General features: G+C 34.6%; 5 protein-coding genes and 1 non-coding gene across 9 annotated transcripts; 4 read left to right on the forward strand and 2 right to left on the reverse strand.

The window, feature by feature from the left end:
* Positions 1-693: 693 nt before the first annotated feature.
* C25E10.4 (MFS domain-containing protein) lies at positions 694-2732 on the forward strand. Its single transcript, NM_072938.4, has 9 exons — positions 694-792; positions 844-977; positions 1024-1139; positions 1193-1320; positions 1370-1483; positions 1531-1843; positions 1891-2031; positions 2074-2421; positions 2472-2732. The coding sequence occupies exons 1-9, from the start codon at positions 741-743 to the stop codon at positions 2584-2586; spliced, it is 1461 nt and encodes a 486-aa protein (NP_505339.2). The 5' UTR covers positions 694-740; the 3' UTR covers positions 2587-2732.
* A 379-nt stretch (positions 2733-3111) lies between these two features.
* On the forward strand, positions 3112-7477 carry srsx-34 (the record flags this gene model as incomplete). 3 transcript variants are annotated; one of them, NR_145827.1, is made up of 14 exons in its annotated part: positions 3620-3671; positions 3721-3857; positions 3904-4019; positions 4065-4192; positions 4245-4358; positions 4404-4725; positions 4797-4937; positions 4985-5091; positions 5142-5382; positions 5426-5484; positions 6606-6713; positions 6761-6897; positions 7030-7225; positions 7273-7399. NR_145827.1 is itself a non-coding variant. In NM_072940.6 (10 exons), the coding sequence occupies 10 exons, from the start codon at positions 3620-3622 to the stop codon at positions 5541-5543; spliced, it is 1476 nt and encodes a 491-aa protein (NP_505341.1). In that variant the 3' UTR covers positions 5544-6028. The 3 variants fall into 3 exon arrangements, 2 of the variants coding, with proteins under 2 accessions (NP_505341.1, NP_001367564.1); NM_072940.6 differs by lacking the exons at positions 6606-6713; positions 6761-6897; positions 7030-7225; positions 7273-7399 and having other exon boundaries at positions 3112-3671; positions 5426-6028; NM_001380720.1 differs by lacking the exons at positions 3620-3671; positions 3721-3857; positions 3904-4019; ... (5 more) ...; positions 5142-5382; positions 5426-5484 and adding exons at positions 5958-6061; positions 6107-6334 and having other exon boundaries at positions 7273-7477.
* Positions 7478-8456: 979 nt separating this feature from the next.
* On the forward strand, positions 8457-10804 carry cyp-33B1 (CYtochrome P450 family; the record flags this gene model as incomplete). Its single annotated transcript, NM_072941.2, has 11 exons — positions 8457-8658; positions 8704-8820; positions 8913-9100; positions 9150-9349; positions 9402-9563; positions 9608-9719; positions 9769-9870; positions 10251-10388; positions 10435-10608; positions 10658-10738; positions 10790-10804. The coding sequence occupies 11 exons, from the start codon at positions 8457-8459 to the stop codon at positions 10802-10804; spliced, it is 1491 nt and encodes a 496-aa protein (NP_505342.2).
* A 1493-nt stretch (positions 10805-12297) lies between these two features.
* On the forward strand, positions 12298-14092 carry nhr-30 (Nuclear Hormone Receptor family). Its single transcript, NM_072942.6, has 8 exons — positions 12298-12445; positions 12501-12575; positions 12622-12680; positions 12838-12989; positions 13040-13441; positions 13489-13583; positions 13638-13753; positions 13800-14092. Exons 1-8 carry the CDS (start codon positions 12309-12311, stop codon positions 14012-14014), a joined length of 1251 nt encoding a protein of 416 aa, NP_505343.2. The 5' UTR covers positions 12298-12308; the 3' UTR covers positions 14015-14092.
* On the reverse strand, positions 13375-13514 carry C25E10.15. Its single transcript, NR_069143.1, has one exon. It is a non-coding gene; the product is annotated as an Unclassified non-coding RNA C25E10.15 (non-coding RNA).
* Positions 14090-14732, reverse strand: C25E10.17 (the record flags this gene model as incomplete). 2 transcript variants are annotated; one of them, NM_001307830.3, is made up of 4 exons in its annotated part: positions 14090-14260; positions 14398-14517; positions 14563-14626; positions 14674-14732. In NM_001307830.3, 4 exons carry the CDS (start codon positions 14674-14676, stop codon positions 14103-14105), a joined length of 345 nt encoding a protein of 114 aa, NP_001294759.1. The 2 variants fall into 2 exon arrangements, with proteins under 2 accessions (NP_001294759.1, NP_001364821.1); NM_001377599.1 differs by lacking the exons at positions 14563-14626; positions 14674-14732 and having other exon boundaries at positions 14103-14260; positions 14398-14404.
* Positions 14733-15361: the final 629 nt, after the last annotated feature.

Consider the following 15361-nt stretch of genomic DNA (forward strand, 5'->3'; position numbering starts at 1 on the left):
TCAGAACTTTTGAAAAATTGCAGTAAACGTTTTTTTTATTGCCAATTTTCAAAAATTGAGACCTTGCTGAGTAATTTTGAGAATTTAAGCAGGTTGCAGGTTAGAACCATTCGAGTCTTCAAATAAAAACAATTGAGAGGCTATTTTGAGAAGATCGAATTAATCGAGAATTTTCGACAAGAAAGCTCCCGTGGCACTGTTTTGATGCCGCCACTTCCTAAACAGTGCCACTATCCCCATCCGCCACAAGGGACCTTTGAGAAGATTTATCTCGTAAACATTTTTTTGGACGACTTCCAAAATTATGATAAGTTAAAACCGAGTTTATTATTGAAATCGCAATTTTCAGTCTTATAGTGTTACAAATGTGATGCTAAAAATATCTGAGATAGGAACAACTATGTGCTTTAAAAAAACATGCTTACATTCTGGAAAAAATTCCCCTGTCATTGAATTGAATTTAATTTCAGCGTTATGATTTCTGTTTTGGAAATCTTTAAAAAACTGCAAACTTTCGATTACCAAAAGGACATCTTTAAAAATTAATTTTACAAATCCTACCCCCCCCCCCCTTTCAGAGATCATTCGGTTGATCCTAAATATTGCTTATTACGCATAGAGACACAAATCACAGTGTTCAAACTTTCACCGGACGGGATAACGGGTTAAAAGGATGTCGGCGTTTGTCAAATTGTTCTATCAATATTTTTAGTCATTCATTTTGTTCTTTTTTATTTGGAATGATTTCAGTGGACGGTTTTGAGTTATCTGAAAATAATAAAAATTATGAAGGTAGGTCTTGTGCCCTGTGTTTTGAAATGTACTCATCCGAATTGATTCAAGAAGTTTCATCAACGTCATCCAATGAAAAAGAACCGACAAACTGGCGTCTAATCATTGTGACGGGAATTGTATCATGTTTGATCTCTGTTGAGAATTCGGTTCTTGGAATGGGAGAATGGCCTTATATGAAAGAAGTATGATTTTTGAAAACTGTTGAACAAGAACAAAGTACATTTTCAGATTGATAATGATGCAAATGCTCAGTTTTTTGGAGTTACTCAATCTGCTTCTAAATGCGCTCATGCAGTGTTTGCACTTGTTTTCTCAATATGGAGCTTTAAAGCAAGATCTGTCAAGTAATAGTCAAATTTAAATATATATATATATAGCAAAAAATAGTTTCATTCAGATACCCAATGATAGTGAGCCGTTTTATTGCCATATTTGCCTGTACAATTTATTTAAGCGTTGAGTATGTTCCCACAGGAAAGAGATACGCTCTTATGTGTGTTTATATTTTAATTGGAGTTTCAAACAGTAAGTTTATAAAATTCTTCTATTTAAAAATTTAGTAGAAAAATTGAAGGTGCTTGTACAATTCTCCGAGGATATCTTGTAATGTGTTCATCATCTGAGGATCGGCCACGTGCATTTGCTGTTATTGGTCTTTCGGTCATTGTGTCCTTAATAGTTGGCCCAGGTGAGTTTTGTTTGTCCGAACCGGTTTTTGAGTGGATCATTTTTCAGTTCTTCAGTTGATCTTCAGTGGGATTGCCTACCCTGGTTATGAAGTATTTCCTGGAATTCGGTTCCACGTATATTCCTCTCCAATTTGGGTTGCATTAATACTAACAGTTGTTACAACAATAATAATTTGGATGTACATGACAGATGTTCATCGAAATTCATCTCAAAATGTGGACATTCAAGAATTTATTTCATTGAATCAGCTGAGAAAACATTATGAAACATTGAAAAATAGTAACTTGAAATGGAAACTTGTAGCGGTATGCCTAACTGTTAAGATTTCATCCACATTTTTGAGTGCTATTCTTGGATCGTAAGTTTCTAACAACTTTAGCTAGTTGCAGTGTGTTATAATTTCAGAATTATGTCAATACTTTTTATGGTTCAATACGGGTGGACTGGAACAGAAACTGTTCGTTTTGGTTCAACTATGATGATAGCTTTTGGATTTCTGGCATGCTCAATACTTCTACTCTACATTTTCTGCCGTTTAGGACAAGTGTAAGTTGAACATCACATTAAAACAATACTTTCTGTTTTCAGAATACCACAAGAATACGTATTCTTGGCATGCACAATTGCTGCAGGGTCTTACTTCATCGTCACTTATCCATTCTCGTTTAATAGTCAACCACTTGCTCCCTATAATTCATCAACACACGCTGGATGTAATCCAAATGAATATACATGGTGTGATACGGCATTGGCTGTGGATCCATGGGTTTTCATGATTACTACAGTTATTGTATTTGCTCCATCTTTACCAATGATGGGCACATCTTTGGATACTGTGTATTCAAGAGTTCTTGGTGATATTGATCAAAACATTGCACACGGGTTTATGACTATTGTCGATGATGTCATTTTCATGATTACTCCAATTTTAACAACGTAGGTTATTTTTAATCTAACAAAGTTTGAAAAGAATAACTACTTTTTAGATCAATATTCGCAATTTTTGGAGTAGGTCCTTTATGGATTATGAAAGCTGTTCTGTTTCTTTCAATGGGTGCTCTCTGGGCGTTTAATTTGAAAGAATTGAGTAAAGTGGAGTAGAACCATATATTCTTGTTGTTTTTTAAGAAATCACATTCAAATAAATATGTGTAGCAATGAACTTGAAGAAGCAATTTTACGTTTTTGGATCTGACAAACTTTTGCATCTTTCAATAATAAAATACTGTTCATAAAAAAGCATCAAATTGATCTGTTGGTCTGTTGAAACTGTTTGAAAAGGACTGAATACAGAAAAAGACCATTTGTCCAATCCAACGTTCTGCATACAATAGTGGGCAGAAGTATGTGTTTTTGGCAATTGAATTTTTTGTAAATTCGTAGGTAATATTTTTCAAAAACTAAATGTTATTGACAAAAAATTCAGCTAACAAAAGATTGCACATTCTGTTTCGACAAGTATAGAGACATAATATTACATGGAAGCATCAACAACCGCAATTCAAAAATTGAGGTGGATTGTTAATAAAAATATCCGCGAGCAATTTAACATGTCAGCTACAGCTTTAACACCTGCAGAAACACATTTGCACGCTCCCCGTGTCACTCATGTAAGCATATACTTATCAAAAGATTTCATCAAGGTTGTCGGTTGCTATTGCAAAACATTAATAGTTTAAATAAACCTTCACTAACTTTCCTATCTTAATATTCTAGGGAAACTGTAATCCTGACCAATGAAAAAGCAAGAAGGTCAAGAAACCATTCAAGCGATCAAATAAAATATTTTTATGAATCGTCAAAAGGGTAAGAAGCGAGTGCGTGTTGACCATAATATCAATATTATTTTTTTGTGACCGAAGAAAATTGGAATCGTGGTTTCTGTTACTTGATACCCTCTTGATACCCCCTAATCGAATTATTTCATATTGGAAACCCCACCATACATAAAAGAAGTTTATATTTTGCCCCTATTCTTGTGATTATCGTAGCGCATTAGCGTCATTTTTCTTTTGAAACTGATCTGATTGTCACATAAATCACGAATTATCTGCTACCTTGGAGGTAGAAGACTAATAGGTTATATTGGCAAAGTAAGAACTATTCTGTTAGTTCAGTTCGTTCTGATCAAATAATGGAGGTTCCAACTGATTCTCCAATCGTTCACGATGGAATTCTTCTTGAAAGTAAGTTTTCTATTGAAGTGTAACATTTTAATAATTTTACTTTTTAAAGAAGAACAGTTGATGAACAAAGATAAAGATGATAGATTGACAAATTGGCGTCTTATCATAACTGCTGCAGTTGTTTCTTGTTTGAATGCTGTCGAAAATTCAGTTCTAGGAATTGGAGAATGGCCTTACATGAGAGAAGTGAGTATCTAATACATGTGATGGAAAAAGATACGATCTATTACAGATTGACCCAAATGCAACTGCTCAATTTTTCGGGCTTGCAACATCAGCTTCCAAATGCGGACATGCCGTTTTTGCGCTGATTTTTTCCATTTGGAGCTATAAAACGAGCTCTGTGAAGTGAGAAAATTAAATAACGGAGTATGAAATAAACACATTTTTCAGAATTCCACTTATTGCAAGTAGATTAATCGCAATTGCTGCATGTATGATCTACTTAACCATTGAATATGTGAAAACTGATAAAAGATATGTACTGATGGCAGTGTATACTTTACTGGGTATTGCAAATAGTAGGTTTTATTCAATGCCCATCGTTTACAAATTGATCAATTCAATTTTTAGGTGGGGGAACGGTTCTTCGTGGATATGTTACATTGTGCTCTTCAAACGAAGATCGTCCACGAGCTTTTGCTGCACTTGGATTGTCATTTATTTTTTCGATTATTGTTGGACCAAGTATGCATTTTAATTATTTCTAAACTGTAAGCAATTGTCTTTCAGCGATTCAATTAATCTTCAGCGCGATCCCATACCCGGGGTATGAGATAATTCCAGGAATTTGGTTCCATTTATATTCGGCACCAATTTGGATTTCGTTTATTCTCACTATTCTGACAGTCTTCGTTATTTTAATTTTGATAGAAGATATTTCTAGAGAAAAGAAAACTAAGTTGAGGCCAAGTGAATCACAGTCGAGCTTTTCAATGGAACGTTGGAGATCTTTATATGAAAAATTGAAGAAAAGCAATTTGGACTGGAAACTTATTGTAGTATGCTTCTTTGTGAGAATGGCTGTTTCCTTTTCTCATAGTACACTGTCAACGTAAGTTGTAAATAAAAAAGTTTAGTCTAGCAGCAACGTATTTAATTTTTAAAAAAAGTTTTCAATTATAGGATAGGATCCATTCTTTACATGGTTATGTTTGGGTGGGATGGTGCAACTACAGTTCGAGTGGGATCAATCACAATGGTCATTTTTGGAGTGATGTCATCTACCATACTACTTCTCTATATTTTCTGTCATTTCGGAAAAATGTATGATCAAAACAAAACACAATTTTATACCTATATAATGATTTCAGTCTCCCACAGCACAAAGTCTTCTTATTCTTCACAATTGCATTTGGCGCAGTCTATATAATCACGTATCCATTTGAGTTTACAAGTAATCCAGTTGCCAAATACAATGGTATGTAAACTACACCTTCAACACTACAAAAATCATAGACTAAATTTCAGAAACCACTCGCGCTGGGTGCAACCCTGAGGAGTACTCATGGTGTTCGACTGCTTTGGCGGTCAATCCAATGCTATATCTTTCCGTAACTATATTGGTTGCCGGAATGTCCATTCCGATAATGAGCACTGCTTTGGATACAGTTTACTCAAGAATTCTGGGAAATATTGACCAATCTGTTGCTCATGGTGCAATGGCAGTAATCGATGACATCTTGTACATGATCACACCAATTTTTACAACGTTCGTTATTACGACAAACTTTTTATTTCTTTTCTTTTTTCAGAACAATGTTTACATTATACGGAATTGGCCCATTATGGATTGTCAAATCGATGGCTTTTGGTATAATTGCGCTAACGTGGGCAGCGAATTTGAAGAAGATTGGAGAACATTTGTATTAAAATATATAACTGTATATGTTGATAAAATTAATCTTAATTAGGAAAATAACTCTTGGAGACTGTGCGGGGATGTTTTCTTCTTTGTTCAAGATTTTTAAAAATTTTGATTTGATATTCATTTTAGCTGCACTGTTCTAACCGTATAAGTTAATGATTCATTCATTATAGTGTAATATTGCAACTCATAGTGCTTTTATGAAAACAAAGGTCTTTGGGGAAATTCATTGATCACGTGATACTTATTGAGTTTTCTCCTCAATATTTCATTTTAGTATTCGATCTCGCTAATTGAGTGAGCGTGATTGAAACACGACATGACGGAATTTATTCATTTCCAATTTCAATATGTATTGATCATTTCGTGAAAATCTTAACTTCTACTGAAATTTAGTTGAACTTAAATTTATAATAAAAATGCTTCCCGTAGAACTTATACCACTCGGAATAATTTTATTTTTTGTTGCAATAATCGGAATAATCGGAAATTCTATTATGATTATAGCATTTTTGAAACATGCGTAAAATATTTAAACTTCATCCCAACTGTTTAAAAGTAAATTCAGGAAACTTCGTTCTCCTTGTCATTATTTCATTGCAATAACATGTTTAGCTGATAGTTTGCACAATTATGGACAAATTATTTTTACGGCTCATTTATTTTTTGATATTCAAACTTCTCATTTTGTGTGCACTCTGTTAAATATTCCAACATTAATTGGAGTTATAAGCGGATCTTGTTGGATTTTGGCAATGGGAATCGATCGATTTTTTGCATGCAAATGGCCCGCAAGGTTTTTTAATTAATTATTGGTGGAAATAGATCGATTGAGGCACCACGAAAGTTGGCTCTTGAAAAATTAAAGCCCTGCAGAAAATTGTTTCACCAAAATTTGGCAAGATTGAAACGACTGTTGTTACTGTTTTTCCCAAAGTAGTCCTTTCTGAAAGCGACATTGCTTTGAGCTTAATTTACCATCAATGTAGAATCCAATTACATATCAAGACAAATTCCTGTTCATTTACGCTCTCTTCCAAAAATTCTTAAAGTTTCTTAATTTTCAGCTACCGATCCCTTGTATCATATAGCCTTTACACGTTTCTCCAATTGGTGTTTCCTTTCATCTACACTTCAATATTCTTACTTTTTGCGTTTTTGGAAGTGGACTATACGTGAGAACATAACATATATCGGGCACAAATCATATTGAAATTTTTAGTCCAATGACATGTGCAATTCCACTTGCAATGGGTTCCAAGACATTTGTAACTTGGTCATTCTCAAATATGGCGTTGAATGCGTTTACAATGATGCTATACACATCGGTTTATTTTTTAGTACGGAAAAAAGAAACTGGTAATGAATTGGGTCTCAAATTAAAAATATAGACAAGGAAAAAGGAATGCGAACTTTTAAATTTGAATATTAGAAATTGAAAAATAATATGTTCAAGTTTAACAATTTTGGTTTGAAGAGTGTTAGTTTCAGGTCAAAAATTCAAAGCAGTCTTTAAGTCTATTTTTATCACTGCAACACTCGTTATTATTGGTTGGACTGTTACGTGCATCTCCAACACATTTGTCGTGCTATTTGTTCTATACGGAAAACAAATAGTGAACATGTACGCGGGCATTCCAGTGAACATAGCATGTGCCTCAAATATCTTTGTTTTTTACCGAATCAAGTAAATCCCCCGATCATATTCCTTTTTTAATGTTTTTATATTTTTAGCCTAGACTACCGCAGTGGTATCAGAAAAATATTTCCATGCAAAACTACCACAGTGGGTTCGATACATGTGCATATTGAAAGAAACGCGTCAATAACTACACCTGGACACTCTCCAAATACAAATTAATATATTCAAAAAAATATATTTTTTGTAAATGTTCTTGACAAGGTGTCAGGAAATCAGAATAAACATTCAACAGGTGTTTATGTTTTTTTTGTATCATTCTAAAAATCCTAACCCGTGCCTGATTTTCATAAAACTAAAACACTAAATGTTGTCAATCTGTGACCCTGGAGCCTAGAATAAGTTTTCCAAAATCTGATTATTAAAAACACAACAACAGATTTTAAATAGATTTGAGCACAAGTCATGCATTGAGCATAAGCCACAAATGAAATAACGAGAGTGAATTTTTAGAGTCTAATTGAATTGCATTAGCTTTTCTAAAAACTTTTTTTCGGCTCAAAATCATTTCCACAAAAAAAACAGTTTTAAAATAATAAGAGTTGGCCTTCAGAGCGGTTTTGTGTTTAACAAATTATAATTCTTATTGTCAGCTCGATTACGTTTTTTTTTCAGTATCTTTCGTTTTGCTTTTTGTTTTTAGTTACTCGCCACGAGAGAGGGTTTCCCTCCAAATTTCGCAAAAACTAGCACAAATTATATGTATGTACCGGAACTAACCTATAATACTTCCGGGTTCATGCCAAATTCTAATTTCTAAATCCCCAGACAGACACGCTCTCAACTTCCTCCCTCTTTTTGTTTATGAATGAATTTAGTTTGTGACAATCAGCTAAAAGTCGTGATTTGAAAAGTTCAAGAAATCGTCAAGCTCGTGACCACGAAAAAGTTCTAGTCACAATACATCATAGACTAGAAAGCATTTCTCGATCAACTAGTTGACAGCTTTTTGTGAATAAAGATTGAGAATTCGAGTTGTTTTCGAACCATGATTACATGGCTTAACAATAATACATGCAGCTCATTGAGTCTATACAAACACAAAATACGGGTCTGCGTCTAATTATTTCCTACAATATTTTTGTTATTATTCACAAAAAACGGGAGATAGTCGACAGCTCTCAACCGGTTGAAGAGTTGTGTCGTGAAGAAACAATATAAAAACATTGAAAAGTAATAACTGATAACAACAGTTCTCAAACAATATTATAGTGATCAAATGATCCTAATTTTCTTCGCACTCTGTACACTTTTCTTCCTTATTCATCAATATTTGTGGCGGCGAAGAGGATTACCACCAGGACCAACTCCAATTCCAATTTTCGGAAATTTATTTCAACTTTCCGGATCCGAGGCTCCCGGCATTTCGATTTTCCAAAAATGGAAAGACCAATACGGACCAATTTTCACATTTTACATGGGTATCGCCACAATTGAAAAAAAAAATGATTACAAAAAATTTTCAGGTCCGGTCCCATTTGTAGTTTTAACTGATTATCAAGATATCAAGGAAACGGTTATAAAAGATGGAGACACCTACGCTGACAAATATCTTTCGCCAGAATTCAACAAATATTTCAGAGGTTTGAAGGCTTTATGACTCCGAAAAAGATTTTTTTTAATGGAGAAATGCAATTCACAAAATTATTATTTCAATATTGTTTTCCTAATTTAGGAGGTGAATATGGAATAATGGACATTAGTGGAGATCGCTGGAAGGAACATCGAAAATTTGCAGTTCTTCAATTAAGAGAGCTTGGAGTCGGAAAACCTCTAATGGAGTCTAAAATACTAATTGAAGCAGAGGAACTGATTAAGAAATTAAAAACAGCCGAAATCTTGAACGAAGATTTTCTGCTTCAGGTATCCATTTTCAATGTTTTTGCAAAAAACAACTTCTGCTCCGTTTTAGTCAGAGTTGGACGTTGCTGTAGGAAGTGTAATTAATCAATTCCTTTTTGGGTATCGTTTTGACAGATCAAAGCTATTTGAATTCACGAGAATAAAAACGCTGGTTAACAATTTTATGGAAGAAGTTGGAAAACCACTGGGTGTTCTTGCTTTTACATGTCATGGAATTCCCTCGTTTCTGGTAAAGCTTATGGTTAGTGGGTAAGTCCAAGTATTGAATTTTGAAATTAATTTGTTATATTGCTTTCTCCAGAATTGAGGAGCAGAAGCGTGAATTGTTTAGATTTCTTCGTAAACAAATCGACGGTGCAAAATCCCAAATTAATTACGAAGAAGAGCATAATGAAGATTTTGTGGAGGCTTACCTTAGAAAAAAGTTCCAACGAGAACAAAAGAATGATTTTGATAGTTACTGGTAATTCTTATGATAAGTACACTTCAGTTTGAGTGAATTTTCAGTGATTCTCAACTTGAAAACGTGTGTTTCGATATCTGGGCGGCGGGATTTGACACTCTCACGAACACTGTTGGCTTCCTTATCGCCTACGCTATAAATTATCCGGAAATGCAGGTACCCTTTTAAGAAAAGATACGAAAAACTTCAACGATAGTATTTTTAGATGTTGATTCATCAGGAAATAGACAACTATCTTGCGCATCATAGTCGTCTTCTCACGTTAGCAGACAAAAATGCACTCGTGTACTTCAATGCTTTTGCCAATGTACGGAAAAGTTAAATTGAAGTTTTAAAAAGAATCAGTGCGCTCAGTGTAAACTCATTTAAAGGGATTGATTTTTAATCAAGGAATCAAGGAAAATATCTTTCAAAACTGATATAATGAACAAATTGCTCGATGGCTTCCTTATAAAAAGCAATCTGTAAATTTTCAAGTTTTTCTTCACAGTTTTCTTGTTTCAAAACTGTAGTAGTCTTTCCGACCGCTTTGGAATATAAGGGACTTTCTCAATAGGCCAAGAAATCAATGTGTCCTGTGGGGACATTCGTGAGGCACTTTTAAATCTTTTCGGAGATCTTTAGAGATAGTCTCTACACTGACATTTTGATCATACAACATACAAAGTTTATCAATTCAATTTCCAGGAAGCTCAACGAGTTTCAAATATTCTTCCAATGAACTTACCACATGCATTAACCAGAGACGTTAAGCTGAAAGGATATCATTTGAAGAAAGGAACAGGTGTCATTCATCAAATTGCTAACGTCATGACCGATGAGACTGTAAGATAACTCAACCTAGCCATCCTCATTTTTCTGTTTTATTTAGATTTTCAAAGACAGTCAGCGTTTCGACCCAAATCGATTTATTGACGAAAATGGAAAACTGAAAAAGATTGAGGAACTGTGCCCGTTCTCCATGGGAAAACGACAGTGTATTGGTGAAGGACTTGCAAGAATGGAAATATTCCTTCTAGCTGCAAATCTATTCAATTATTTTGAGGTGACACATCAGTGCACTTTGCGTTCCAAGGAAATAACTTTTTTTGCAGTTTCTTCCGGCATCAGACGGATTACCTTCACTCTACAAAGATTTCAGTCTGGTATCCCATGTCATTCCATATAAATGTCGCGTTAGATCACGAAATTGTCACACTGAATTGAAATAAAAAACATTTTTGCAGCAATACATCCCCTAATCGTCATTGCTATGATTTGGTTATCATAAAGTTGACACCCCCTTCTACGTAGTGTTCATTGGTCATATAATACTAATGATTTTAGTAGTCAGTCTCTCTAGCTTGTGTTGCGTTTGGTGCAATATATATTTGAACCTTTGGTCTCTTTCGTCTTTCTCTAAGTTACTATTGCCGATCAAAGACGATAAGAATCTTCGAAAGTCGGCCTCAATTCCTTGTAAACGTTTTCTTCTTGGCTGCCCTTTCTTTGTAAGGAAGGGCTGAAGAATCCCCCGTTGCTTCCTGATGTTCTGATCTACATTATTTGGCTGACTTTCTTTGATTTGTCCTGCTTTGGTTCTCGTTAAATAAAAGTTGGTGTAGATCATTCGTTTTGCTGCATCCACTCTAAAAGAAGAAAGTCACAAAACAGGCGTCATATCAATTGATACCGCCCTGCCACAATCACAAATCAGAATCTGTTGGTTCTGACAACTATATTTTTTGCTTCGAGCACTGTCTACACTGAGTAGACTCCACCCCTATCAACGCCTTCATTTTAGAAGGCGTCGGCGATCATTAAGAAATACATTTGTGTCATTTCTGACTAGAATATAATCTGTGTCCGTGTGCCTTCACGTCTTTAGTATGCTCGCCAGGTGAGCAGAGAGCTCAATCTCCTCCTAGACACTACGCATAACTCTAATCTCCCGTCCTCTCTGATATGAGCTTGCCTGCTGATAAACAGAGCCACATCAAGCACGCGTTCATTCGAAGGAAAATACCCCGGGAATGCCCACGATATGAAATTTTGTTCTAGGAAAAAACAGGGGTTTTTTCAAGGAGTTCTTCCCTCTTCTGATATCTTCTGACTTCGTCTGTCTGCTCACTCAATTATTTTTATTGTAATCTTGAACTTTTTTCTTGTTCCTGACGCCAGTTCTCTTTTATTTCTGCACAACCTACGATAATGAGCAATTCAAATTTTAGACTTATAAGCAACAAAAGGATGTAGTGACTTCGACACATTAGGATTGATATTAAAGATCTAGATCAAAAATTGTTTCCACAATTCATTAAGCATACCTGTCCTTGACAACATTGTACAAAGTTTCTGCCAACAAAGTTAGTTTTCTTTATTCATTGTACAGATTGTGAGCTCATTATAAAGCATTTTTGCACAGTCAACAAAAACCTCACTATTTCACTCACTCACTATAATTAAAAATAAAAATATTTTGTCGTAATAAAGATTTGACATGTTTTGTAAACAACTCATATTTTCGTTCGGAGAACTCTTTCTCTCACTAGTCCGTTCGTATTGTTCTGTCTTCGTTCCAATTCCTATATAGTTTGTGATTTCTGCGAGATATGTTAGATACAGTCTTCTTTGATAATTTCCTTTCTTTCCTCATTGTCGTCTAATTTTCACCGTATCTCTGATTGGAACTGATCTTTATGTCGTCCGTAGTCCATATTCTGTAGAAAGACAGAAAAGAAACGTCATTCTTCAGGCATTCTAGATATGATGGAAATAGTTCCCCTCAACATTCAACTTCCGATATCCATGATGCATCGGTCCACGTGCAAAATCTGCGGTCTTGCTGCTCACGGAGTTCATTTTGGAGTCACCGCCTGCAGAGCTTGCGCTGCGTTTTTCAGGTACTCGAGTTTTTGATCTATGTCTAAAATAGTAAATTTTCTTCCGCCTATTCAGGAGATTCGTTGTACTTAATCTTGAATATGAATGTCTGAAAGATGAAATCAAATGCAACCTTAACAAGATTCGCAGGTACTTAATTTCTTGATCCGTGTGATCTTTAATATTAAACTTTCAGAAGTTCATGTCGCCATTGTAGATTTCAAAAGTGTCTCAGAATGGGGATGACTGCCGATAGTAAGTGAACATTTGACGATCGACATGAAGACTTTAAAAAAGCATATTGTAATGCATCGAACATCTTCATAACTTTATCCTCAATTTATTTTAATCTTACATTAAGTGTCCAGATCTTTCTGATCTTACTAATCTCCCAATAACCTATGTTTTGTAGATGTTCAATGGAATCGAGATGTTTACTCAAATGAAATGCGATACCGAAAGCTTAAAATACAGGAAATTAGAAACGATGAAAATGATGCGAGTATCGCCTATCCATGTAATAGTCTACCTAGCACAAGTTTATATCCAGTTATCAAAACAGAGGTAAAATTAGAAATTAACTGGAATAAAGTGTTAAATTTGTCCATTTTTAGGATCAGTTGTACACCAAATCGGTTCTCTCAGAGATAAACTACGAAAACCTTGAAAGAGACATGCATAAAATGTTCATGTCAGATATTCCATCGACAGATCACGGATATTTTGCTTCCTTGAGCCCAATTTATCAGGTTGTTGAAGGTCTTCGACTGATTCGAAAGTCACAACAAACATTTGACATTCAATTTGAAAATCGTCTATCTTTGGAAACACTAGTTCCTCATTGGAGGGAACAGGCCAAGAATACTGCAATCATGTCGATGCATTCTATGGCTTTCCGAAATATTCCATTAACAGAGAAATCCCGCATTTTCAAATCTTTGTGGCAGAATATATACCGTTTTGAACGAATTCAAATGTCTACAGAAGTGTTTGGAAAAGATTGTGTCAATGAAAAGGTTTTGATTTAACAACTACCGTCACTGTATTAATTTATTGGTTTCAGAAACTTGCAATCTCATGTGAAAAGGCGATTCAACTGGATGCTTTGTTTTTCGACATTGAAGGAGTAGCTCAAAACAAACTAACAGTCACCCTACAGTAAGACATCAACACCAAACCAATCAGAACAGAGACACAAGTCATAGATTTCAGAGATTACAAGATTTTCGCGGAGAGGTGCGTGCGGGAAGTCGCCCAGCCACTGAGTCAGTTGAAGTTGTCTATTGAGGAAGTGGCATTCCTTATTATTAATTTTGTACTGCATAATGGTATAAAAATTGGCAAATGATAAACCACAATCAAAGATCTTTACAGAAGAAAAAATAATTGGGGAGTCATTGACCGTTTGTGACAAGTTTCGAGATCAAATAGCTGATGGTTTGCACGAGTATTACAAGAAAAATGACATAATTAATTATGCTCCAAGAATCAAGAAAATGATGAGCACAATTGATGCTATGAAAAGGATTCATTACGATGATCTCGCTGGAGAGTTTACAACAAATGCGAAAAACTCGAAAGACTGTTGATAACTTATTTGAATTCAAACTTCACTCTGTAAAATAATAATGTAAATATTTTAATCATGAATAAATTGAAGTTATTTATTGAAATCACTCAAACCAAAAAAGCAGGAGGCATTTGATATTCTGGAGATGCTTCATTAATGTCTGGAAGGCAAGTCGGAATCTTGAAGCAGGGAATCAATTGGCATTTTATCTTTTTCAATATGCACTTCTCTCCATCTACACATTTTTTCGTAGCACAGGTAGGAACTGCAATATATGGAGTTTCGGAAAAATTGGCTTTGAAATGATTTCAAACCAATATATGACATTTTTGAACTTTGGAAATTTTTGCTAGGTTATACTTTTTAATATATCCCACAATTTCAAATATCAAACAAAACTACCTTTCATGCACACAGGCTCAAAAATCCATTTTTCAGGTCCATCCGATTTTCGTTTTACCGCTTGACACTCTGTGAATGGATGACAAGAGTGATTTTTGCAGGCGTTTCTTTTTTGTAGCTCTTAAAAATTTCAATAGTTTTTTTTTGAGAAGAAAGCAATTTGACCTTGAGATTCAGAAGAAACTTTACAAATTGCCAATATAACACAAAGTAAAGCGAGGAAATTTTTCTGAAATCAATATTTTCTTAATTTCAGTGAAAAAGAAAGAAACCAACCATTATGAATATGAAACTGAAATGAAATGAAACGCGAATTTGTGAAAACTAAATCTTTTTTAAAAGAAAATTATATGTTTTGGCTTCTCGTGTTAAAAAAAATTTTTGTTCACGTCACGCTAGATTAGCTTTTCTTTAAGATGTTCATTTCTTTGTGCATTTTCACCGGGGCATGTTTATTTCCTCGTTTCTGGTAGTTACTTATACGTACGTGCGGATTTGAAGAATCTCTCATTAACTAAATATTCTGATATACATGGTGCATCATAGTTCGAAGCAAAATCGGCTAATCTATTCAAAGAACATTCAGATTTTGACTAGAAGATTATGCACGAAAAGGCTAGTCAACCAGTGATTGCACTTCTGTGTCTCAAAGTCAGACACAACAATCTCCCTGCTCGACAGATCACATTCGACGGACGCATTTTTTATAATGCTCTTGTGACTGAAAAGTAATGCGTGCAGAATCAGAAAGAAAAATAGGAAGTAAGGGAATAACGTATTATTATACAAATCAACTTGTTTAAACTGAAAGGGGGATACACTTTTAATATTGTCACAGAAATTTAAGTGTACTTTATTTTGCTAAATTGGAAAAAGTTTTACCAATTTTGGTAGTTATCGGAAACAAATATTTGCAAACATACACATCTATTTTGTGAAAGCATATATACTTTTCAAGCTTAAC

This window comes from Caenorhabditis elegans, chromosome V (assembly GCF_000002985.6).
Source record: "Caenorhabditis elegans chromosome V".
Taxonomy (NCBI): domain Eukaryota; kingdom Metazoa; phylum Nematoda; class Chromadorea; order Rhabditida; family Rhabditidae; genus Caenorhabditis; species Caenorhabditis elegans.